General features: G+C 37.9%; 1 protein-coding gene across 4 annotated transcripts in view; it reads right to left on the bottom strand.

The window, feature by feature from the left end:
• The window catches only part of MYT1L (myelin transcription factor 1 like), a 216,084-nt gene that overhangs the window by 164,341 nt on the left and 25,077 nt on the right, over window positions 1-26,666 (bottom strand). For all 4 annotated transcript variants that reach the window (XM_023728299.1, XM_023728300.1, XM_012554559.1 and 1 more), the window contains exon 4: window positions 4,789-5,144. In XM_023728299.1, coding sequence (XP_023584067.1) covers window positions 4,789-5,144 — 356 coding nt within the window. The remainder of the gene's footprint in view (window positions 1-4,788; window positions 5,145-26,666) is intronic.

Raw genomic sequence — 26,666 nt, 5'->3', positions numbered from 1 at the left:
AAACTCCTCCCTAGATATGAAACTTCCCAGGATAGCACCACATCCTTGGCTAATTGCTATGGAGAACAAGAAGCTAAAGAAAAGCCAGAAAATCTCTAAAAAAGCAAGGAACCTACATCTTATCTAATTTAACCTAATGATAAAGTGAATTGTCTTTCAAAGTCCAGTTATCCAAGGTGGTCTTGAGATTCAAAAAAGAGTAGCAAAGAAAGAATGTTATCCACTTGCACACGCAATTCAAAAACAGAGTATTTCAAGAACGTGTTAAAAATGGAAGAACATATGAAAGTTTTCTTTAGTCTGCATAGCGAATTGCTATGCTCTTCTTCTTCATGGAATTTTTATTACTGTCTATAGGGGGCTACAATAAGTGTTCAAGTGAATAGATATAGACATAAACACATATATATGTACATATATATACATATATACACACACATATATATGGGTGAATATGTTTTATTTAAATAGTTATTCTATTTATGGGCTTAGAAATGAAAATAAATCATAACTTATTATGTATTATATAACTATGTATTGTATACTTATCAAATCACAGAATTAAAAAATATAGTTGTCATAACGTGCAAAATACGCTGAAGAAAAACCAGTGAACACTGAATACTAACCTTCTGAACTTTAGGATCCCAAGGGTACTTTAAAAATAAGCACACTTAGAACTTTATAACATACTTTGAAAATAAAATTCTTCATGTAAACCTACAATAGGTCAACTATACCACAAATATAATTAATTATGAATTTATATAATCTAAAATTAACTACTCAGAGATTCTTCCCTATTCTTCAAATAAGCAAAAAGTTGTAACAAAAAGAAACATGAGTTATGTAGTAAAAACAAACAAAACCAACATCAGAGTTTGATGATACATCTACCACTTATTGAAAAATAATGCAATCTTTCTGAGCTTCCGTTTCTAATTAATACAAGAGGAAAATAGTTTCTACCCAACCTATCTTACATGCTTACCGTGAAAATCAAACACAGTAATGTATGTGAATATACTCATTGGAGATGTTCATAATTTCTGTTCAAATATAACAACAATCCTGAAGGATTCTGGAGTTAAAATAAATACTTCATTCCCAAGTTACAATAAAGATCTTTCTGTAATCCCTGGGCTCCTATTGTGTTAATCTGGTGAGTTGTATAACTTTGTTTTAGCTAAAACAAAAACTTTTCTATAAACTCCACATTTCAATTTACAATACAGGTGGAAAATGCAACACTTGGCAAGCAAATAGTGGTATCCTATTATTATAGATAGGATAAACTTTATATAAACTTAAACTTTATATCTATTTGTAAGGCTGATGGCAGCTTAATTTTTATCCATGTGGTTCCATCATGAAGCCCTGACTTTTTCATGTTAGACTATGATCAAGTACCACATGGTTTTTGTACACATGTGAACTGGGTGCTTGGCATAGCGTAGGAATGTTTTCTTCTCACTGTTTTCTGAATGCATTACTTTTCTTTGAACTTTACATCTATGTTTGTGCTTCTATTTGCCAAGAAAAAGGCACCTCAACCTTAGAAGAAATCTGCTGACCCCAGAGACATAATGGTCCCTATCAGTGTAAAGCAAGGAGAATGAAAGGTCTATTTCAAGATGGTGATCCAGTACTCTGCTGATGAAACGTAAGTATAATTTTTCAGAAATGAGCAATTACTGCCAAATCCATTCAAGGGGGAGGAGGGAACAAGGCAATATCTCTTTTAGGTGCTGTATAAAATATCCTATACTCATACTGTGTTTGTCAAGTTAAAGAAGTTGCTATCATGACAGAGAATTATATTTATTGATAATGATTTGGGCACTAAATTGAGCAGTAAAGTGAAATGTAATGTGCTCAGGGAGTGAGGGTATGAAAATAGGTTGACAGAGATATACCTTCTGAAGCCTTATTTTAATAAATTAAACATAACTAGGAGTTTGATCACGGAAAATGACTGTTCAATCAACAAAGCTACACAGTTCCTTTGATCTAGGATCTTCCTGAAGATTCCTGACCCTGAGGGGTTATGAAATACCTGGAGTATAATCCACCTGGAATATCTTCATGTGATATTGGCTAAAGGGTGTCTTGGAACACCTGTTCCTGGAGCTCCTCCGACGGAGACTTCTCTCTATAACAGAAAAGCTTTGTGAAACAGTTTCCAGGAACCGGGTCTCCGAAGTGAATTTTTTCCTTAGGAGATGTACTTTCATTTGTCCTAGAAATGAAACAAGTCTTTGATGCCTCCCTCCAGGGAACCTGTAGCAATCAAAACCACAGTGAAAGGACCTCCCTAATTGGTCCATTGTGTTTTATTCTCAATGGGATTTAGGATTCGCATGAGATGCTATCTGAAAGGGAGTAAATTATTACACTTTACTGCCAAGGATATTCAGTAAATGGGATATATTTGTTTTATAATGGTAGCAGATAGCCTAATAATCTCATAATCTTTTCATCGTGATTGAACCTGTCTTTAGTAGTGTCAGATGATTGCTCTAAAGTTCATGTAATGGATGATTATGGGAAGTGTTTAGTAGGGTAGTTGGACGTTGAGTATGAATTCTAAAACCATATGTACAACACTTGATTTTTTTTTTTTATCACTGTCCTGTCTCCTGCTTCCTCTTCATTGGTATATGCTTTCTGGAACCTATTTCCTTAGAATGCTTCAGATTCAGATTCGGATTCAGACAGTGACTACCAAATACCTAAGTGCTAGCGACTATGCTAGGTGTGGCCACATAATTAGAAATACTGGGACCTCCATTATAATTATGCAATTATTTGTTTTGATGGTACTATCATACACCCATTTGCTATGCCCACTTTCTTGAATTTTTCTAGCAAAAAAGTCTTTAGTTCTGTTACATGACTTTTAAAAAGAATTTTATTCTAAGTGTTCACGTCAGAATAAACAAAACCTACACAAGCTCTGCGGTCAATTTCTGAAGCTATTTCAAAAAGATTTCTGACTACCTTTTCATAATATGTTACTTTGTACCTATAAAGATAGCTCATATAAAAGATGACCCTAAATAAACTAAAATTGCAAGTTTAATTCTAGCAAACGGAGAGCTGAACCTAAAATTTAGTTAAGACTCTTAATTAAATGATAAATCTTAAAAATCTCTCCTCTGCTAATCCATTGCACACATGAACTTCCGTAACTTCAAACATTAACGTCTTCTGCTTTTCAAACCAAACAAGAGTATGAAACAATAATATTTAATATCTCATTTATAATAGCCATGGTCAAGTTACATATCATTAATCAGCCTCAACAATTTATGATGTTGCCCAAAACTACATAGATTTAATATAGTGTCCAGAAATAATTTGCTAAATTTGCGTATGTTTCAACTTCCCACATATTTTTTTCTATAGAGTGACTGCTTTTAATTCTCAGCATGAAACTTCTTATCACCTCATTGATGACATTCAGGCGTTATGATCAAAGTAGACTTAGTAGAATTAGTGGTGACTTCATTTGTATGTGTTCTGATACATTTCATTATGATGCTCCACACCATGCTTTCTAATATCAAGACAAGAAAAAAATTTGGGAGATTGAAATTTAATACATGAAATGTGCGCGTGTGTGTACAGGTACATATAGACATGTTTGTATATGTATGTATATGTTTGTATAAGAAAGTGGTAAATTGTTTTCATCAGAACCTTACGTAACTATACAAATCTAAGATTACTTCATAAAACTCAGGTTTCATGGTACAAAACTGTTAGGACTTCTGAAGGAAGAATGGTTAATTCATGCTTGCCCCATGGGGTTAACAACAAGCAACTCACACCTACCTGATCAAAAGAGCTCTCTCCATTGGCTAAGACTATGGTCTTTTGTATTGACAAATCAGTGCTCCTAGAAATCAGATTCTTGAAGAGTTTTTGAGCCCAAGGGAAAAGTGTAAGAAAAAAAATATTCTCTTAAAAAAATTTAGCATTTCTAGGAGGTAAATTGTAAGCCAATGAAATAAGACTACACCTAGGCTCTTCAGAAAACTCCCACTTCTTGAGAAAAGTAATGACTTTTATGAAAGGATTTGTTTTGAAATCTTATTTTTGAGTCTGATACTAACAGAAAACTGGACATAAATGCAAAATCGTATTAAACTTGTTGCCTAAAACATCCTCCCTATTCTGAGCATCATGTCGGACACCTCAGATTCAGAAATATGGTTCTCAAATATGGAAACAAAAGACGGGTCGATTCATTACTTCAATTGTAATCTTGTTCATCCTCCTTACATAACAGTCACTGAAGTAAAGCTTTGGCAATTGACAGACCAAATCTATGTCACCAGTTGATGTATCAGATACAGTCCACCCTCCTCTAAGAAAGCATGTAATTAAAGCCACTCCAGTAACACTATTTTGGCTAATAGTATCTCTTGGATAGAACATTCAAGAAAATGTAAAATTAAGCTTTAGGCATGCTGATTTGACTCTCTTGATAATTTTTGCTAAGCTAATCAAATATGCACAGCATAAACATCTCAACAAATTATTATGACAACTGATTTGAACACCTATTTGACTGAAATAAAATCTAAAGTCTAACAGATAATTTGAAGGAAGTCTTTCAAACAAAGATTAAAGGCACATAAAAAGCTAATTTTTTCAGTGTTGACCAGGCCGACTTATTTTTTATGACAATCGCTCATGTGTCATGAATATTAAATTCAGACAACTGGTGGAAAAACTGACCCCAACTACCATTTGATACTTTGCTAATATTTTGAAGATTACCATTTTCCTCTTCTTCCTCCTCTTCCTCCTCCTCCTCTTCCTCTTCCTCTTCTTCATCCTCCACATCATCTCCATCTTCATCATCATCATCATCTTCTTCTTCAATCTCCTCCTCTTCCTCTCGGTCTACTTCCTCATCCTCTTCTTCCTCGTCCCCTTGCTCCTCATTGTCCTCAGAGTACTCTTCCTCCTCATCTTCCTCCTTCTCATCCATATCTTCAGTCCCATCACTTTCATAACATTCATCTACTGAGGAGCTGTCCGCTTTAACCGCAAATGGTTTTCGTTTCGGAGCTGGTTCTTGGGGCTGTTTATCTTGTGTTTTTCTTTTTTTAGCCAAGGGGCAACCATATACACTGTTAAAACAAGAAGAGAAGATGTGTATTATTATCTTCAAAGGACAGAGAAATAGGAGTCTTTGACCAAGTTATTTAAGGCTTAGCATGAATGCCATCAGTATATTTGCTGGAAGGTTATAAACAGACATATATTCTCACACGTATTCCAAAATCTGTTAATGAAATTATATCACAAAGAAATACAGCTTACACTTGTTTAGTTGGCATTAACATTTAGTTTGAGTCACCTATCTCCTCATTATTGGAATTCCCAAGAATGACACGAACATCCTAGTAAAATTCTGAGGATGGTTTATGAAGCATTTGCGTAATATGCATATCATGCAGTTGGCACTACAAATTCAATTTTTAAACATTTTACTAAATATACACTACATTTAATGTACATTTTAAAAGAATTAGCGTAAATCACTACATTACATATACATCATAAATACATCATGTGAAATACAAAAATAAATATGTTGTGAAAGAGCTTTGGTTATATTTGGATGTATATATTCTATGGATACAATTATATCTTTGGACATAATGAACAACTCAAAGAAGATGAACCATAATTGCCTATAGACAAGAAAACCCATTGCCGTTAAGTCGATTCTGACTCACAGTGACCCTACAAGACAGAGCAGAACTGCCCCGTAGGGTTTCCACGTAGCGGCTGGTGGATTTGAACTGCCAACCTTTTGGTTAGCAGTTGAGCTTTTAACCACTGTGCCACTGGGGCTCCTTATAGGTGAGAGTAACTGCGCAGTTTAGTTATTCAGTCTTGGCTTGTGTCAGTCCCATTTGGAGAGTTATGGAAAACAACTTCAGTGCTATTGATAGTCACCATTGAGTCAGCAATGAAACCAATGAAAACTTGGGTAAGACCTTTGAGAAGAGGCTCACAATCTTTTCTTGAGAAAGGGTGATTTTTCAAAGCTACAACACTAATTACAGTTTGTTTTTTTTCTGGAAACCCAATAAATCCTCTAAGGCATGAGAGGAAAAGAAAAGATGTGTGGCAAAAATACCATGGCCAAATATTCCATTTGTCTCAAATGGGATGTGTGATTTCTGTCACTAACTGAATACTTCCGTCGGGGATTCTTGCAGACTTCCATTAGCTTAGTTTTTCGACCTGGGGGTGCTGAAATGTTTGTCTAGTCTTGAACCCATCTTGTGCACATTTATCTTGAAAGCCTCCTCTATGCCAGACCCTGTGCTGTGTAGGAGATTCAGAGATGAAGGGCACGGCTCCTCAATTCAGGGCACTTATGGTCCAATGGTAGGACTTAGGTCAACACAGACCACTTTAGAACTATTCATCACTGCTCATCATGGTACACCAAATGCCTGGCATGTCATAGGCATTCAACACATATTTGTTGAATAAACGAATGAAGTGTGATAAATAGTATGGTAAAAATATGTACAATGTGCTGTGTCTTGAAAAAAGAGAGGCAACAAGTCATGGGTGCTAGGAAGTTGTCCAGGAAGAAGCAATGCTAGAGATTGGTCTTGACGCACTGTATTTAGGAGGTAAAGAAAACATTTTGATACATTTAAAGCAAAAAACAAAGAATTTGCAAACGTATGACTATAAGGAAGGACATGATAGATTCAGAAAACAAAAACTGGAACTTAAGAGTGTATGAAGGTGGTGACGGACATGAGAACGGGAGAGAAGAATTGAGAGTTAGATAGGGGTAAGATCAAGCTTGTGGGCTAATTATGGCATTCTTAGGGCATTCTAGATTTGTATGCAAGAAATAGAGAGTTATCTGAGTTCTTTCAAGGACTCCCTAATGCAATCAAATGTGCATGCTCGAAAGAGAATGGCAAGGAGTAATGAGGAGGGCAGATTAGAGAGGGTATGAGATTGTAGGTGGGGAGAGCAGAGTGAAGCTAGAGCAGTTATCCCAGCGGTGGCCATGGTTGGAGAAAGTATATTGAGAAAGGTAGTCAGTTCACCAGATGGGAGGACAGATGGGTGAGAGAAGTGAAGAAGATTGAGTGTCTCGGCTTGTCTTCCGCTGTACATCTTAGACCACTGGGTGGGTATCGGGAGCACTGCCCGCCACCAGTGAAAGGAGGAACAAAATTAGGTGTGTAGTTGTTGCAAAGTGGCATGGAAAGGGGAATATGATAAATTTTGTTTGAAACATGAGGAGTTCAGATTGCTTATGGCAGATCTTACTGATTGACTGACACTGGAGAGATTTTCAACTTTGTACCTCAGTGTTATCTCACACCATTGCTTTAAGGAGGAAATGAAAAAAAAAAAATATTTAAGGGGTTAGTATAGCACCTGACATATAAGAGGTACTCAACAAGTGATAGTGACCTGTGTCTAATAATGATAATTAAAAAATATGAAAATAATAATAAATAATTTGTATTATATTCTATTGTTTCTATTTCTGTTGTATTCAAGGATCCAGTTACCCAGCAAATACATTGTTCCTTATGTCTTTGGAAACTTAACATTATACTATTTGTTTCTATTACAATTACTTGTAAGACAATTTAGACTGAGCACACCAGTGAAAGGAAACAGCAAACGTTTTATGTTCTTTGGAAACTATTTTTTTCTTGCCGCTTGGGTGCATTTCATATTATAATAAAGATAATATTATTAATTTGGTGTCCAACAGAAAGCAAATATGGTGCAGTGCCAAGAGCTGAGGGACTTTATTTCCATCTTACCGTGGGTTAAGACCCTTCTTCAATTGGGATGTCATTTTCTTCGTCTGTAAAATGGGGACAGTTGGATGGGTGATTTCTAAAGCTCTCTCAGCTCTGAAATACTATGATAGCTGTTCATCTGCTTTTTAACTTTTATCTTTCAAGAACATGATAATCAAAACAAAACAAAAGTAATTATTATTCAATCAGGCAAAACTGAAGAAAACAAATATCTGTATATATAGCATTTCTAGTATGAACTGAACACAATCGGAGAGTTCTTTTATGTAAACTTTTACATGTGTTGGGGAGAAGCTGAGTCAATAATCTTAGAAAAATATTCCATAGTATTGAAGGGATTGTTCCACCCCTTGCTATCCAACTCCATCATACTGAACTAGTCACTTGATAACTAGTTAACACTAATTTCCATGCCAACAAATCTTCGCTCAAGATGGAGTTGAGTGGACTTATTTTAACAGATTCACGCTGTTTGTGTCAAAATAATAGATAGAATAGATGTGTGTAACAATAAGTATGCTTGCTGTCCCAGGATCTGCCCAAGCTTTTGTGGGTCATAATGACTATTGTATTCAATCCATTTCTTCTCTCTCTCCTCTCAGTTCATCAATACATTGTTTGGTACAGTCTGCTCTGTATAAAAGCTACTTGAACAACAGGTACTCACTAAAAAAGATCATCAGACCCATCTCTAATGATGTGATTAATCCAGATTGCTAGGAAATGTTTTAAAATCAATTGACTTTATGCTATTCAGTAATGTTATTCAAAGTATCCCTCACCATAACTTGGCAATGGTAAACTCTCTTTAGATGGTAAAAATCCAGCACTGTGGTAGAGTTCCCCATTTGATTATTTCTCTCTCATTCACACACACTTAGCTACCAAAAATTTCAAGATAGTTCACTTGCTGTTGCTCAGACCTTGCGATGGTGGTGCTGCGAAACTTAGAGCAGGAGAGCAGAGGGATGGTACTTTAAAACAGATGTTTCAAACCAGAAGTGAACAGAACTTGACTTCACGCATAATAAGCCTGGGTCACTGAGATATTGGCAGATGATGTGTCTGGTCTATGAGGACATTTGGGCCATGGGGTCTGTTGGACATTTTAGTGGTGGGTGTGTGGGTCATAACATCAGGAGATGGGAGTGTCTGGGCCATCAGATATTAGCATGTGGGATACTCATAGGCCCTAACTCTCTTACTCAGATGTCTTCCGCTTTGCTTCTCCTAGAGCTCCTCCAGAGAAAGAAAGGCAACTACAATGTAGCTACAGCTCCTCCCTTGCTTCTCTCCACAAGCCTCTCCCCATTTTCATGTTGCCCTTTTTTTAATCTCATGATATCTGTCACGGTTCCCATTCCATTAGAACTCTTTGGGGATGGAGGCACAGGAGCGAGAGGAGAGGAAAGAAACAATTGAGTACAGAGAGTAGAGGAGTATGGGCGTGGGTCTGGAAATCAGCAGTCCATGTAGAAATTCAGGTAGTAAACCAGTTGAGAGACACTAAAAAGGGAAATTAATGAATTAATTTGTGTTTCTGCCTGTCACAGTCTGGGGTAGAGTCATAATACAACAGGCCTGTTTTTTAGTTATACGTTCCACAAACAACGAATGTAGTCACAACAGTGACATGGAGAGAATGCCCAGTCCAGAGACCTGGCTTCTAGGCTTAGCCTTGCTAACACCTAATCGGGCAACCAGGACCACGTCACGTCAACTCTCCACCTAGTCCTCAGTTTACCTATAAGCATAATGAAAGGGTTGATAATCCCCTTCCTGCCCTAAAAATTTTAAATCATTAAAATTTTCTAAAGATTTTCCTTTTTATCATTAGAACTTACTAGCAAAGTGTAGGTTTAAATATCATCTAATCTACTTCTGTCTTTACCTGGATTGACTTTACTTTCCTATTCTACTTTTTGGAAAACAATTTAGATTAAATTTATCAGCTGTTTGGAATTAGCTGGCCTCAAACTTTCAGTGTCTCCTGCCAATTCACATATTTTGAAGCTCAAGTTTTCTCTATATCCACTAATGTAAAGTGTAAATAAAATAGACACCCAGATTACAAACAAATTCCCTTTTGTGACATCTCTACTTGATACATTCTCGTTTACTGCCAGTTCCTGGTATCCATTTTTAATGTGACAACTAAATCCAAGCCCAGAAGACAGATTTCACTCTATGTTAAACAGCATGTGCTCAAGAACCTGCTCTAATCAACAGATGCCTCGTGGTCTATGAGACTCAACAGTTTGGAGTATTTCAAAGAAATGCCTTGGAACATAAGTCTGGAACCTGACTGAGTCTGGAGAGTATGGATTCTCCTAAATGTACATTCTGTGAACAACCTGTCTGATGACGAGGTGGGCAGCAAACCCGGAAGGGAAGAATGTTGCACATCTGAGGAAGAGTGGGCTATGGCTTGCCTTCCTCCTCTCCACCTGGCGCATATTGCAGAGCCAGTTGCTGGATGAGAGCTGAGGCTGCCTTATGCTATTCAGTAATGTTATTCAAAATGTCCCCACCCCACTGCAATCACAGTCAGATTCAGCTAGGCTCGTGATGATCAATACATAGGAGTCTTTCTGTAAAGACAACAACAAAGCCACACTTGTGGAATGTCTCCAGATTGACAGAAATCAAGTGAAATAAATGGTAGAATCTTGGGAACAACTTGGATGCTGGGAGCCTAGGAGAGAATTCCAGTGACATGAATTGGCAAGTGCCATGATTGTTCCTCAACCCGCATCCATATACAGATGGGGTCTAAACTCAACTTGTTTTTTGTAATTCATTCATTGTCTCATTCCTTATTTCTGCTTTTTAATAGCCTAGTTAGGCGTTTACCAGCTGTCTGTTTTCCATAGTGGCTAATGGTACCTTGATTATGATAGTTGCTAAACAAATATTTGTTGAATGAAGAAAAAACAATAGTTTTCTCCATTTATTAAAAAATGAAGGCACTTATTGTACTCTCTGATGATTATGGGTTGGCATACTATCTTCCTCCTTCACTAGACAGAGAAAATCATCATTGTTTTTAATTGATTCTTATATATTAGAGCTGCAATATCCAATACAGTGGCCATTAGCCATATGTGGCCATTTAACTACAAGTTAAAAAAATAATTAAAATTAAATAACATTAAAAATTCATTTCCTAAGTTGTACTAGTCACATTTCAAATGTTCAACATGACTATCATATTGGACAGAGCAGATATAAAACATTTCCATCATCCCCAAAATTTCTCTAGACATTGATATAAGAGCCCAGTACAAAGTCTGGAACCCGGTAGGTGCTCAGTAATTGTTTATTTAATGAAGAAATGATGGAGAGGACACTGGATACTTCAGTGAAGAAGATGAGAGAGGAACAAGGGAGAAGGGGCCTGAGGTTAGGAAGGCAGCTCATAATTCCAAAACCATGACTTCAAGAAAGGTACTCGTCTGCTCCACCCTGACCCCAGCAGCTCAAGGGAATATGTCCTACATGGCTATGGCAAAGTCAGTCTCATTCATTCCTGAAGGACAAAGGCAGTGCCAAGAACAAGGTCTCAGATGATCGCGGTAGCTGCCTTAAAGCAGAGGCACTTCCTATATGCTTCCAAATGCTTCTGCACACCTCTTAGGCTAAAAGGTAATCATGGTTGCCAAATAAATTTTCTGCAATGTATTTACAAGCTATTTGATGTTTACTTAGATATTCTATCCTATATTCAATCAGTTTACATGATACATACTATTTGAAGACTATTTGAAGACTTATTAAAGAATTCTATATTTTTTTCACACAGTTGGAAACTTCAAAGAATTAGTAAATGTTATTACTTATAATAAGATCATGCTAGCTCACTAGTCAATGGCTGACAAAAATCTCCTCTTGCAATTTTTCAATATGGTGTCTCAAAAATAATTCTTCATGTCAATATAAGGAATGAAAGCCAGTAGTGACTTGATCTCACAGAAAATTATGCTAAATATCTCTTCAGATTTCATATAATTTACTAGTGCCCAGTGAAAGAAAAGCCAGTCCAAAGCACTTTTAACAGAGTAAAAAAGAAAACAAAAAACTAACCCCGTTGCTGTTGAGTTGATTCTGACTCCTAGTGACCCTACGGGACAGGGTAGAACTCTCCCATTGGGTGTCCAAGGAGCGGCTGGTGGATTTGAACTGCCGATGCTTTGGTTAGCAGCGAGCTTTTAACCACTTCGCCACCAGGGTTCCTTTTACAGAGTGGGGAGGAAAACAAATGGTTGGACTGTGATTTAGAAAATCTAGGTCTTAAGTGTTTTCACCTTGTTTAAGTTACTTCCTGTCCTCCAGGCTCATTTCTTAGAAATGGAAGAATTGCATTCGATTATCTCCATGTTCCTCTAAGCTTTAATATCCTAGGAACGTTTCTATGCCCATCTGAATACCTCATAATGTCTTTTAGCTGTTACAACTTTTAAAATCCTTTTCATGTTAACTTGATTTAAAAATTTTTATTCTTTTGCGTCAGGTTATTTTTGTAGAAACTTGGTTACTCGCCGTGGGGTTCCTGTAGTGAACTTGTATATGCAAAACATTAAGTATGACATGCTCTCAAGTCCAGTTTCCATGTTGTATTTACTGTTTTTTCCTTAATATTTTTATTTATCTAATATTACTGTAAACAGGGACAGAGTTTCAATAATTGAAAACAAACGTGATAGAGTATACTCTGACCCCATATCCTTGGTTAGAGCTGTTAACAAGAAGCAAAAGGAGCTCACTGAACAATTGCCTTTGTCTCCTGGGCTTGCACCCCGCCTGCGAGTGATGCCCTTAAAGTATGGTGCTCGTTTCGCTGCTGTTGAGTGGCCCCTGACTCATGGCAAAATACTGCCCGGTTCTGTGCCATGTCCATGATTGGCTGTGGATTGGACCATTGTGATCCATAAGGCTCTCAGTGGCTGATTTTGGAAGTACATCACCAGGCCTTTCTTTCTGGTCTGTCATAAAGTATAGGCTGGCTGAATGAGGTCAATTGAAAGGCCTGGAAAATCGACAAGTGGGGTTATTATCATCAAAATAACTCTTGAGTTCACTCTAATCTTTAATGTTAGGGATAATATTATTCTTGCATTGTTTGTATAGCCTCGGTTGTGTCAAGGTTAAAAGAATTATTTTGGAATAATAGAATATTTGAAGATATCTGGAGGACTGAGCTCGAATCGCAGCTCAGTTAATACCAGTACGACTTACACAGTATCTACTATGTGCCTGGCATTTTCTAAAAGCTTTCCATATTTTATGCCATTATAGCCTCACAAAAAGCCCTATGAGGTAGATACTATTATAATTCCTATTTTGAGGGACAGACATTTTAAGTAACTTACTTAAAGTCACACACTGAGTAAGATTGAACAAGTCATTTGACTTCCTTCACCCCCTCCTTTATTTCCACCCCCATATGTCTTGGTTTCCAGACTTCTAGAGATGGATGATAATCCTGTCATACTTTCTTGTCGGGCTATTGTAAGGATCCAATAAAACAATACTATATTTATTTTTCTAATGTCTACAATGAGTTGGAATGGACTCGACGGCAACGGGTTTGGTGTTTTTTTTTTTTACTATATAGTAGTGGAAAAAAAAGTTGCTATCAAGACAATCCGACTCATGGCAACCCGATGCGTGTCAGAGTAGAACTGTGCTCCACAGGGTTTTCAATGGCTGATTTTTCAGATGTAGATCACCAGGCCTTACTTCTGAGGCATATCGGGTGTACTCAAACTGCTAATTTTTTGGTTGGCAGCAGTGTGTTAACCATTTGCTCTGCTCGGTAGCTCCACATGGTAAGGAGGTAGTCAGTAATTTTTGCTGAATAAATAGAGTGAGTGATTCATTCTTTCATTTATTCAAGAAATATTTCTTCTAAGAAAGTGGGCTAGTCACACTGAGAAAGACAGACTCAGTCCCTGAGATCTCATGGGACAAACAGCAGTGACAGCTACCCTCACCTAGAGGACTGGGAAAGATGAAACAATGCTGGAGGACCAGTTGGGCAAAGGAGAGAAAGGGAGAGAGGGGAAATAGATCCATTCGACTCATCAGTGAGATATGAGACTGGAGATAGAGATGAGGATAGATCACCAAGAAAGTTCCCTGGGTGGCACAAATATTTTGCGTTTGACTACTAATTGAAAGGTTGGCTGTTCAAATCTACCCAGTGGCGCCACAGGAGAAAGGCTGAGTGATCTGCTTTCTTAAAGATCACTATCAAAATAATCCTGTGGAGCTCAGTTCTACTCTGCAACAATGGGCTTGCTATGAATCGGAATCAACTCAACAAATGAGTTAAGGTCATCAAAGCCCCACTAGGTGGAGAGGGCTGGAAAAAAATGAGACATCTAGGCTAGAAACTTTGGTTTGTGAGCAGTCAGTGTGTGGATCCTCATAGAAACAATGGGGATGGGTGTGGTTTCCTGAGAAAAGGGTGGAGTGAGAAGAGAAGAGGGTTTAAGACAGAACCCCAGGAAGATCGTGAGTTTAGGATTAGTGAGGAAAACATGGAGCCAATAGAAGAAATTGAGATGAAGAGGACAGAGGACCAGGTATGCGGCTAAGTGCTGAAAGGGATCCAAGGAGAGGTAAGGCAGAGGGCTTCTTCTCAGGGAGCTTTGCGTGGAATTGAGAGAGAGGATGACAATATATAGAAGTGTAACCATCAGATGTATGAATGTAACAATTCACATCACACTAGTGAGTTCAGAGAAGGGTAAAGGAAGAGGGATGGGAGGAATAGGAATATATCACTGTGACGTGGGACTGAACTGGACCTGGAAAGATGGGTTGGATTTACATACATGAGAGAAGACTCAAAGTCAACGTGTATGTGTGAGAGGCCTGTGAAGTGAAACAAGGGCTACATAAATAAATACATAATGACTGGACTAAAGTGTATATATTTACATAACTTCCCCAGGATCATATAACTATATACATTTTTAATCTTGGCAATTTATTTAATTCCTGTTTATCTCAATTTCTGCATCTGTAAAATGGACACAGTAATACCTATTTCACAGACATTTGAAAAGAAAATTCCTGGCTGTTGAGATTGTTTCTTGTAGCTTTTTGTCCTTGAAATGTTTTTGTCCTTGAAATTCCCTCCTCTTTTTGCATAAAGTAATCCAATGTGTCTGTTTCTTTAAAGTTGAAAGAGTTGAACTAATACAGCCCTTGCGTGTGTGTGTGTGTATACTCACACACATATATAAATACATATACACTTACATATATATTATATATAACCCGCCTGATGCTGTCGAGTCCATTCCGACTCAGAGAGACCCTATAGGACAGAGTAGAACTGCCTCATAGGGTTTCCAAGGAGTGGCTGGTGGATTCCAACTGCAGACCTCTTGGTTAGCAGCTGAGCCCTTAACCACTGCACCACCAGGGTTCCATATTATAGACACACACAAAAAAAAAAAAAAAAATCAAACCCATTTTCGTCAAGTTGATTCTGACTCATAGCAACCCTACAGGACCGTAGAACTGCCCCATAGAGTTTCCAAGGGGCGGCTGGAGGATTCGAACTGCCGACCTTTTGGTTAGCAGCCATAGCCTTAACCACTGCACCACCAGGGCTCCATATACATATGCACACACAAATACATGTATATATATATACATATATATATCATATATACATACATATAGATGTATATATGTACATATATATATCATATATACATACATATACATGTATATATGTAAATTTATTTAATGAATATTTACAAAGCATTGAACATAAATAGGGCCATAATTAAGAACATAATTTCAGAAATGAAATAGGTATTAAATATCCCACACCTAAAGCAAAATACTGAAATAGTCATAACTGGTTATATGTGGGTGAAAGAATTCTGTAATTTTGTTTTGTTTTCCCTTTTGCGATTTCTATATTTTAAAAAGCATATGAGTACATATTGCTTTTATATTTATAAAAATGTTATAAGGCCGGTGACATGATTATGCACATAATACATGATTTCCATCTATATAAAAGCTAATGCTAATAGATTATGCTAATAGAAACTATCTCAGAATGATACAGCTATTAATTATTGTTTCCTTCCATTGGCTTTTCTTTATTTTTTATTATTTTCTCCTAATAGTATGTTTTGGAGGAAACTTAACTACTACAATAAACCAAAATACCCAAAAGGCCCAGACAGAAAGCTTTACGACATTTCATATGTCTCCTCCCTCCCTTCCTTTCTTCCTCATGTACTTCTCCACTTCAACCACACATCACCAATCTTGAGTTTATCTCAAAAGCAAATTCTAAGTGGGAGATATCCAGAACTTGCACAATTACACGCCCTTCTGGATGTATCTGCTGTACTTCTATGAGATCCTTTCTTGAAATGTAACAGGCCCACTAGGCCAAGAATTATGAGAACATGGATTTGGTCACTTAGAATTGGTATTTTGGAGACATAAATAATACCATGAGTATTTCTTCATATTTGATTTCAGTCTCATTGATGTTTTCTACAACACGCCCCTGAGACAGAAGGAAGGCAGTGAGGTGTGGAGAAGTCTGCATGCTTCTCAGGAAGTCTGTGATTCAGAGCTCAAAGGAGATGACCAGGGGTACCTTCCTGTTCCCAAATTCTGTTAAATTCTGCTTGGGTTCTCAATCTCTCACAGCTGGATTATCTCCTAGCAAATGTGTCTAAATCTAGTCACTTCCCACTGCTATTATCCTGCTTGAAATCAAACACATTTTCTTCACTTTTATCAGGTCACTCCTGCACTTAAATTTCTTCCATAGCTATTACACACTGAATCATATTTACACTCCTCTGCTTGATTTTTAAATTAGTTTTTATTTGCACATAATTTAAAGCATCAACCTATTTGAAAACCAGTAGTCCTCCAAATCTCTCCCTCAATGAATCTCCACTCCCCAATGGAAATATTTTCAAAATTTTAACCATTCTTTTTTTTTTTTTTACTTCTACTTGTCTAAAAAAAATGCTAATATGACTACTTCTTGATTTTCTAGTTTTAGACATTACCTAACACAACTCACTACCCCCCCCACAAGTGTATTTACAGTACTCCCATTTTCCCAGTGTGATCATATTGTACTTTTAGTTGGATCAACATTCAGTTTTGATATTCTTGAGACTATGCAAACTCTACAGAACAGCAAAGCCAGGAAACAGACTATGAGTGTTTTTGCTTTCCTATATAATTGTGATTTTCCCTGCATTTGTACAGTTTTACTTTCCCTAATTTTAGATGTCCTTTGCAGTAATTGTTTCCCCACATCACCTCCAGATGTATCAAACTCCTCAAATAAGTTCAAATCCAACAGGCATTCTATCAATTTCATCTTCTTGAAGGAACCTCTCTTTGAATCATCTCTAATGTGGCCTGATCTAGGTGTTTCCTCAGCTGCCATCTTGGAATCCCCCTTCAAAGTTTTCATGGGAATGCCCTTCACAACTGTTATAATTAGTGTCCCGCTAAAATGTGTGTTAGAATCCTAACCCCTAAACGTGTGAATGTTTGGAAAGACAGCTTTCTTTGTTATGTTAAACAGATCATACATACCCCAGTAGGATGTTCTAAATCTAATTATTTCTGAGTTATACAAAGAGCGACCAGCCCCAGAGGCACACAGGCGCACGCGGGGAAAAACAGACGCCATGTGAAGACCATCTACAAGCCAAGGAACCAAGGAGTGCCAGGGACTACCGAAAAGGAAGGTATCGCCTTGGCTGAGACCCTGATTTGGACTTTTTCCCTCTGGAACTGTGAGAAAATACATTCCTGTTATCTAAAGGCACCCACTTGTGGCATGTCTGTTACAGCCGCCTTAGGTAACTAAGCCAACACTGTCTGTGTTGGATCTCCTGGATCCTGGATCCCACGGCTTTCTCTTTCTCGATAGTCTCATTTGGGCACATCCTCCAGGAGCTTACCAAGGAAGGGTGCATGGAAGGTAAATTTTTTTTTTTTAATTGTACTTTCAAAACCCTGGTTGCATAGTGGTTAGGTGCTATGGCTGCTAACTAAAAGGTAGGCAGTTTGAATCCACCAGGTTCTCCTTGGAAACTCTATGGGGCAGTTCTACTCTGTCCTCTCGGGTTGCTATGAGTCGGAATCAACTTGATGGCAAAGGGTTTGTTTTTTTTTCTTTTTTTGGTTTAGATGAAGGCTTACAGAGCAAACTAGTTTCTCATTAAACATTTAACACACATATTGTTTTGTGACACTGGTTGCCAACTCCATGACATGTCAACACTCTCCCCTCCTCAACCTTGAGTTCCTCATTACCAGCTTTCCTGTCCCCTCCTGCCTTCCAGGCCTTGCCCCTGGGCTGGTGTGCCCATTTTGTTTTGTTTTGTTTCATAGGCCTGTCTAATCTTTGGCTGAAGGGTGAACTTCAGGAGTGACTTCATTACTGAACTAAGAGTGTCCAGAGGGCCATATTCTTGGGGTTTCTCCAGTCTCTGTCAGATCAGTAAGTCTGGTCTTTTTTTTTTGTGAGTTAGACTTTTGTTCTAAATTTTTCTCCAGCCCTGTCCAGGACCCTCTATTGTGATCCCGGTCAGAGCAGTCAGTAGTGGTAGCCAGGCACCATCTAGTTGTGCTGGATTCAGTCTTCTGGACTAATCTTTCCTTGTGCATTTGGTTTTCTTCATTCTCCCTTGTTCCAGATGGGGTGAGATCAGTGGAGTACCTTAGACGGCTGCTCACAAGCTTTTAAGACCCCAGATGCTACTCACCAGAGTAGCATATAGAACATTTTCTTTATAAACTATGTTATGCCAATTGAACTAGACGTTCTCTAAGACTATAGTCCCCACAGCCCTCAACCCAGTAATCTGGTCCCTCAGGGAGTTTAGATTTTTCTATGGAGGGAAGGTAAATTTTGAAACCTTGTATATTTGAGAATGTCTTTGTTCTATACCCACACTTAATTGATGGTTTGTCTGGTGTATAATTCTAAATTTCAAAGCATTTTCTCTTAGAATTTAAACAGTCTTCTTCATTGTGTTCTAGTTTCTAGTGATAGTGTTGAAAAGTCCAGTACGTATATACATGTTTTTTTTTTGATCAAAGAATTTTTGATCTTTTTTGTAAAACCTGAGAAACCCTAGTGGCACAGTTGTTAAAGCACTAGGCTGCTAACCAAAAGGTCAGCGGTTCGAACCTACAAACTGCTCCACAGGAGAAAGATGTGGCAGTCTGTTCCATAAAGATTTACAGCCTTGGAAATCCTATGGGGCAGTTCTACTCTGTCCTATAGGATCACTATGAGTTGGATGAAACCTAGCTTTCTCCTCTCTCACTGGAAACTTTGGATCTTCTCTTTCACTCGGTGTTCTGAGATTCCATGATGAATTCTCTCGGTGGAGGTATATGTTCATTTACTGGGCTGGGCACTTGGTGGGCTGAGTTGATTCTGAAAGTCAGTTCAGAGAAATTTTTTAAATTAACTTCTTGAACTGTTTTCTACTCACTTTTTTCTCTGTTCTCTTGTTCTGGAATTCCTGAACTGGATTTCCTGAACTTGTTCTCTAATTTTCTCATCTTTTCTCTTATTTCTCTTTCAACATTTTGTCATTCTAACTGAAAGATTTCTTTATCTTCAATCCTTCTCTTGAGTTTTTATTTCTTGTTGCCTTTTATTTTTGTACATTTTTTGAGGTCTTAATTGTTTTGTAAATAAGTACCTTTTCATTTCTTTGAGGATATTACAATTTTTTTGAATTTTTTTTCTCTCTACATAATCTCCATTTTCTCCAAGTTGTTTTTGTGTTTTATTGCTTTCATCTCTAAGTTTCACACTAGAAGCTTTTCACAAATGTCTTATCTTTGGTTCCATAGATTTAAGGTAGGAATACACACATTTAAGGGTAGGATTCTGTGTTGACTATGAGCTTCGAGTACAATTATCTGGTGAGGTCATTTGGTCAGATCACCTAACATAGAAGTATAATTTTTCCTCTTGGGTTGGTGAGATTCCCTGGAGAGGATTCTTTCATCCTCCCAACTGCAGGGTACAATATTGGCAAACAACATGATTGGAATCCAGTGGAGGGGGGCTTACAGGACTCAATATTCAGTACATAAATGCCTGCTAAATCTTCCTGCTTTTAGAGAAGTATATCTACCCGCAACTGTCCTGATGACACCGATGACAAACTCTCTGGTTTATTCTCTCTAGAGAACACATCTCTAGACCTTTTAAATCTCTAGAATGAAACTGAGTTGGTTCATCAGGCTACATGGAATAGAGAGGTAGATTTGATTGTCTGCTTCTTAAACAAACAGAAAGCTAGTTTTCCTGTTTTTTAGCTCCACTGTAATCTAGAGATCCCTGAGTTTTAAGGAATTCCGTAGTAAAATCAAGTCACCTCTCAGTTTTCTTCAGTGCTAGCAAAATATACCTCTTCTTCTTGTGGGGACGGGGTCTGCAGCATCAGAGACTACTCATCTATCTCTTTTCTTGCTTCTAAAATCTTGATGTTGTTTCTTCCTTTCCCATTATTTTCTTCCAGTGAGTTTTTGCCTTTAAAAAAACAGACTCTTGATTTGCATTGGTGGTTCGAGTCCACCCAGAGGCACCTCAAAAGAAAGCCCTCGCTATCTACTTAAAAAATAAAATCTGCCATTGAAAACCCTATGGAGCACAGTTCTTCTCTGACACACATTGGGTCACCATGTCAGAAGCGTCACACATGGAGTCACCATGACTCAGAGGCATATATCTAAGGTATGGCAGGCTTGGCACGTGCCCTGGGTGCCACTTGAAGGAGGTGGGTCCCACTGAGCAGTTTCTAATAACCATTGCAGTTTCCATAGTCATTCAGCAAGTTAAAACAAATACTTCCATATTTGAGAGCCTCCACGGGTCAAGGCAGACTGTGTGATCTTGATCTGTTCAGTTTAGAAAGAGAAGAAACTGAGAAAAATGACTTTGGGCACATCATAGACCAATTTTTATCAGTGAAAGCAAGGAGGGTGCAGTTGTCACTTTCATATAGTGCCATACTGTGTCAAGTAAAAGATAAATGAGCTTGACTTGTATTTTTGACCTGATATTATGGTACAGTCATCTAAAAGATGGGTGTCAGATGTTTGGACAGGGGTGCAGCAGAATAGCTAGGGGGGCACAGGAGGGCACTTGCCCCCAGACATAAGTCCAAGGGGGCTCCAGATGAGGTGCAGAATGACATTTTGAGGTGCCACAAATGTGAAGGCGCCTGACTGAGGCAGCTGGACAAGAGTGGGTAAGGCATTTCTGCTGACACATCAAGCAATCAACGTCTATTCATCTTGAAATTGGGGGGGGGGTGCAATTTAGAGATTGCCCCTGGGCACTCGTTACCCTCCCTACACCTCTACAGGGTGACAATTTCAGTGCTTTCAAGGTGCTGTTTTCTGTAGATACGCCTCTGGTTGTAATGTACTGGATGGTAGTTTTTTTTTTTTTTTTTTAATGATGAATGATGTTAAGTATCTTTTCGTGTGCCATTTGTGTATCTTCCTTGGTAAAATGTTTATAAAAGTCATTTGTCCATTTGTTTGATTGGGTTGTCTTTTTGTTGTTAAATTGTAGGAGTTCTTTATATATTCAGAGTGAAATAAGTCGGTCACAAAAGGACAAATATTGCATGAGCCCACTCATATGAAATAACTAGAATAAACAAATCTACATGGATCAAAGTTCCTTAGACGTTTCCAGAGGCGGGAGCGGGAAGGGGGTAGAGAGTTTCTGTTAAGGGTGATTGAAAATTTGAAAACACAGTAATGATGGTTACATAACATGAGGAGCACAATTAATGTCACTTAATTGTCACATAAAAATGTTAAAATGGCAAATATTTTGTTATAAATATATGTAACAAAAATGGAGCCATGGTGGTGCAGTGGTTAAGAGCTCATCTGCTAACTAAAAGGTCAGCAGTTCAAATCCACCAGCTGCTCCTTAGAAATTCTATGGGGGCAGTTCTTCTATTGCGTCACTAACAGTCAGAATTGACTCCACAGCAACGGGGTTATCATCATCATCATCGTCATCGTCATCATCATCATCATCATCAAATCAGATTATTTACTGTCATTTTAGTGAGGTTTTGGAAGTCAGTGGAAGCTAATAAGTGTGTTCTATCAGTCATCTTTAACTTGGAGATTGTGAACTTAATTTTTCAAACCTTTAAAAATTTGGATGTGCTCTTCCTATATAATTTCAGTTTCCTCTACACACCCACATTTATCTTTCATTATAGTCAGTCCATTTTTCATCATTCTCATCCTACAATTCTATGTTTGTTCAGGATCCCTCTTGCCTGGAATGCCTTACCTACTGATCCTTTAAGACCTATCTCAAGTTCTGCCTTCTCCATAAGACCATTCCTGATCAGTTTAGAATTCAGGATCATCTATCTTTATGAACTCTGTGCCACTAGAGTTCTGTACTACCAGGTGTATAGCATCTAATTTTAAATTACCTTATATCATTCTTGACGTTTTCATGAAAGCTTGTCTTAATCTCTTCAATTTAACTGCTTTTTCCTTGCCTTGAGGGACCATATCATGTAATTAATTATTCTAAATGCCCACTGTGCCAAATGAAGCAGTTGGTAACCAATACACATGTTTCTACTGATTGATTTTATTGCCAATTTTGGTACTGGCCTACCAGCCATTAGGCTAGGTTCTACCAACATTTGGCTTTCAATGAAATGCTTTTTGTCTCTCTTTGCTCTATAAAACAAAATTTACTATACTTGTCACTTACAAGACTAGACTGTTGAGAATGTTATGATAAAATTATTCCAGCAGCCAATCTGCTTCTTGGCAATAAGGCAGACAAATTATGCTGCTGGATAAAATATTTAAACTACCACAGTGCTCTTTAAGTGACTTTCTATTTTAGCTTAAAACCCCAGATGGTTAACAAGGCTTCCGAAAGTGACCAGTTCATTAGAGAGTGACATACGTGCTAGGAGACACTGCTTTCTAATAAATACCCTAAGAACAATGGAAATCTGGAAGGGGTCTTTGAAATCACTTAATCCATCTTTTTACTTGGAAAAGTGAAACTAAGCCCCAGGGAGAGAGCTACTGACACGCACGATGAGGTCAAGAATTAGTCAACAAAGGACCAGACCTCCTGCCTTCTAAACAAGTGTCTCTTCACTTCATCTGCTGGTCAAAAGAAAAGTTGAAATAAATATTAGCAAAAGTAAGCAAACAGACAGAACCTCTATCGTGGACATACGCCAAACATTGTATTTCTCATACTGGCCGCCTGTTAAACGTCATAGCTGTGTTTGCCTGAAGGACCAAACCCAGGGAGAGAATTACCGGAAACAAACACGGCACTTGCAGCTAGACTGTCAACCACATAACAGTCTCAGCTTTCTGAATATTTCTAAGTTGACACCAACCCTCTAGGTCAGAAGCATGCTGGCTCATGTTTAACATTACCACAGTAACATGGACCATCTAGTCTGTACTTAGACAGACTTCGTGATTCTTCCGGCAGTCCGTGGCATATTTGCAAAAACTGTATCTATTAATGTGCTTTAATGTTTGTGGCAGTAACTGTGACAGCATCCTTAGTAAATGATGGTTGCACTTTAATACTGTTACAGTTACTTGGTACTGTTTTCAATACTGTTTCAGTTCTCTTTTTAAAGTACTTCCAAAGTTGCAGCAGTACTACTATCTTGAATTATGGTCATTAAGATTGATAGAAGAACCGAGAAACAGTCTATATACGAATTTATAATTCTATTAGTTACATCTTTGCTCAGGGGAAATTTATACATGGAAACCAAACCAAAAAAAATCACTGCCGTCGAGTCAATTCCGACTCATTGCGACCCTACAGGACAGAGTAGAACTGCCCCATAAGGTTTCCAAGGAGCGCGTGGTGGATTCGAACTGCCAATCTTTTGGTTAGCAGCTGTAGCTCTTAACCACTACACCACCAGGGTTTCTATACATGGAAACAGACATCTGTAAATTTTATAGGAAAAGGCAGAGGATGGGTGCGGGGAAGGGAAGGATGGAAGGACAGCATTGAGAATAAAAAGCTGCTTACTTATACCTACGAGGTTCTAGAATGCAAGAATGAGGCTACAGGTAACAACTCATCTTGGAAAAATAAGAAAATAGAGTAAAACTAAAGATTTCCTGCTCTTCCTCAAATACATAGTAGATTTCCCTCCTTTAGGCTCCAGGATATAGTACTTTATTTGGCTGGTTAGATGTTATTCAACTGTGAAATATGTAAAATTCTGATGGTTAAAAGACAGAGATGTTTACATCTTTAGCTTGGGGATAAAGGAGAGACAGTTTAACATTCTAGCTCAAAGTAATATAATTATTTTTATGATTATATCTAAGTATAAAATATAAATATAAAAATTACACACACACATACACACATACTCACAAACTCCAGGCAAAATGTGCCTCTCTATAGAAATTGTGAAGCTTCTAAAACATACAGCTTTTAATGAGTTATCACAGGCAAAATGTAATGTCCACTCTGCATGGATTGTCACAGCTGCTCCACAGTTAAGTGGCCATTAGGCTACAAACAATGGGCCTTAAAAATCCGATTACTATAAAAAGGATAAGAAAATGTTTGCTCTGTGATATCTCCTTGCTTTTAATTTCTGTGGCAATGGTTATTTACAAGCTGTTGTGCCCTTCACTTTTTTGTTGAAGTGTAACCTTATAATCAAACCCCATCTGCCTTTGTGGCTTCCGACTCAGTGTTTAGATACTATCTTGGCTGGACACAGCTATTTTCATTCTATTTATTTACTTTTCAAATAACCATTAGAAATACTTTTCCAAAGAAAGCACGTAACAGATTTCTTCATTGTGCATCCTGTAGCACTCTACAATACACCACATGTGGAGATACAACTTGGGTCGTATCTTATAAGAACAGAGGTTTTTATTACTGCATTTGCTGTCCTTTGTCATTGAATACTGTACTCATAGGTGTGGACCTCCATTTTTGATAGTGTAACCTTCTCTTTTTTCTAAACTCTGATGACAAGAGATGTTCGATTTTCTCATGACAGACAACACTAGTTTTGAACAGGCAGTTCTCCCCTTTACACGATGATCTAGTGGGAAGCAATGGAAAATTCCCTATCTGTTTCCAATGGAGGTAGAGTCAGAGTCTTGCAAGAAAGGTGCTCTGAGGACAAGTTCAGACTATTGACTGAGCTTCCTTCATTCTAATTCTCGCTTGTATTATCTGAATACATTATCTTTGTACTATTTGTCTCCAGCTTGTTTGTCTTTATGAACAGGGAAGATGTCATTCAGAGCACACAAGGATGCCCAGTGTGGTTGTGAAACCCCAGAATGGATGAGTAGGGCAGTGGCAGCACTTTCTGGAATTTCTGCATCAGAGAAGATTGATTGTGGTAGCAGCAGTTGAAACTGGGGAGGTTTCTGTAGTTTATAGCTGTTTGTCCTTAGACATAATTTCATTGAGGTGTCTTAGTTGGGTGTGGGGTCATGGTGTGTGTGTGTGTGTCTATATGCACATGTGTGTGTGTCTATATGCACATCTGTCGTTGTCAGGTGCTGTTGAGTTGGCTCCAATTCATGGTGACCTTATGTATAACAGAACAAAACATTGCCCAGTCCTATGCCATTCTCACAATAGTTGCTAAGTTTGAGCTCTTTGTTGCAGCCACTGTGTCAAATCATCTTATCTCCCTCTTTTCCACTGACCCTTCTATTTTACCAAGCATGGTGTCTTTCTCCAGTGGTTAGTCCTTCTTGATGACACATCCAAAGTAAGCAAGATGAGGTCTCGCCATCCTTGCTTCTAAGGAAAATTCTGGCTGTACTTCTTCCAAGACAGATTTGTTCATTTATCTGGTAGTCCATGGTGTATTCAATATTCTTCACCAACACCAACACCAATTCGAATATGTCATTCTTCTTTGGTCTTCCTTTTTCATCGTCCAGCTTTCGCATGCATACGAGGTGATTGAAAATACAATGGCTTGAGTCAAGTGCATCTTAGTCCTGAAAGTGACATCTTTGCTTTTTAACACTTTTAAGAGGTCTTTTGCAGGAGACTTGTCCAAGGCAATGTGTTGTTTCATTTTTGCTTGATTTCTAGACTACTGCTTCCATGGGTGTTGATTGTGGATCCAAGTAAAATGAAATCCTTGACAACTTTAATCTTTACTCTGTTTATCACGATGTGGCATATTGGGCCAGTTGAGAGTATTTTTGTTTTCTTTTGTTGAGGTGTAATCCATACTGAAGGCTGTGGTCTTTGATCTTCATCAGTAAGTGTTTCAAGTTCTCTTCACTTTCAGCAAAGAAGGTTGTGTCATCTGCATATCACAGGTTGTTAATGAGTCTTCCTCCAATCCTGATGCGGCATTGCTCTTCATATATTCCAGGTTCTTGGATTATTTTTTCAGCATATAGATTGAATAAGTAAAGTGATACATATACATATATACACAATACATATATGTGAGTATTTGTGTGTGTACATGTATATATATATATACACATATGTATGACATATAGAGTAGTGAACTACCTCTGGTTATCTTTCTCATAAACATTTGAGATGTAGATTGTCAAGCCTCCAATTTTCTGATAGAGACTGTCTGCTCATTCTTTTAAAGCAGCCCACGCCCTTGAGGAACATAGGCGAGAGAGAGGTTGATTCAAAGTATACATCTGGCACATTCTAGGTTCTTTGTTTCTATTTTGTTTTAATGAACATATTGCACATTTAAATCCAGTGTATGAAAT

Source organism: Trichechus manatus, unplaced genomic scaffold (assembly GCF_000243295.1).
Source record: "Trichechus manatus latirostris isolate Lorelei unplaced genomic scaffold, TriManLat1.0 scaffold00023, whole genome shotgun sequence".
Lineage (NCBI taxonomy): Eukaryota > Metazoa > Chordata > Mammalia > Sirenia > Trichechidae > Trichechus > Trichechus manatus.
The sequence above is the reverse complement of the archived record's forward strand: the minus strand, read 5'-3'. Positions and strand labels throughout refer to the sequence as shown.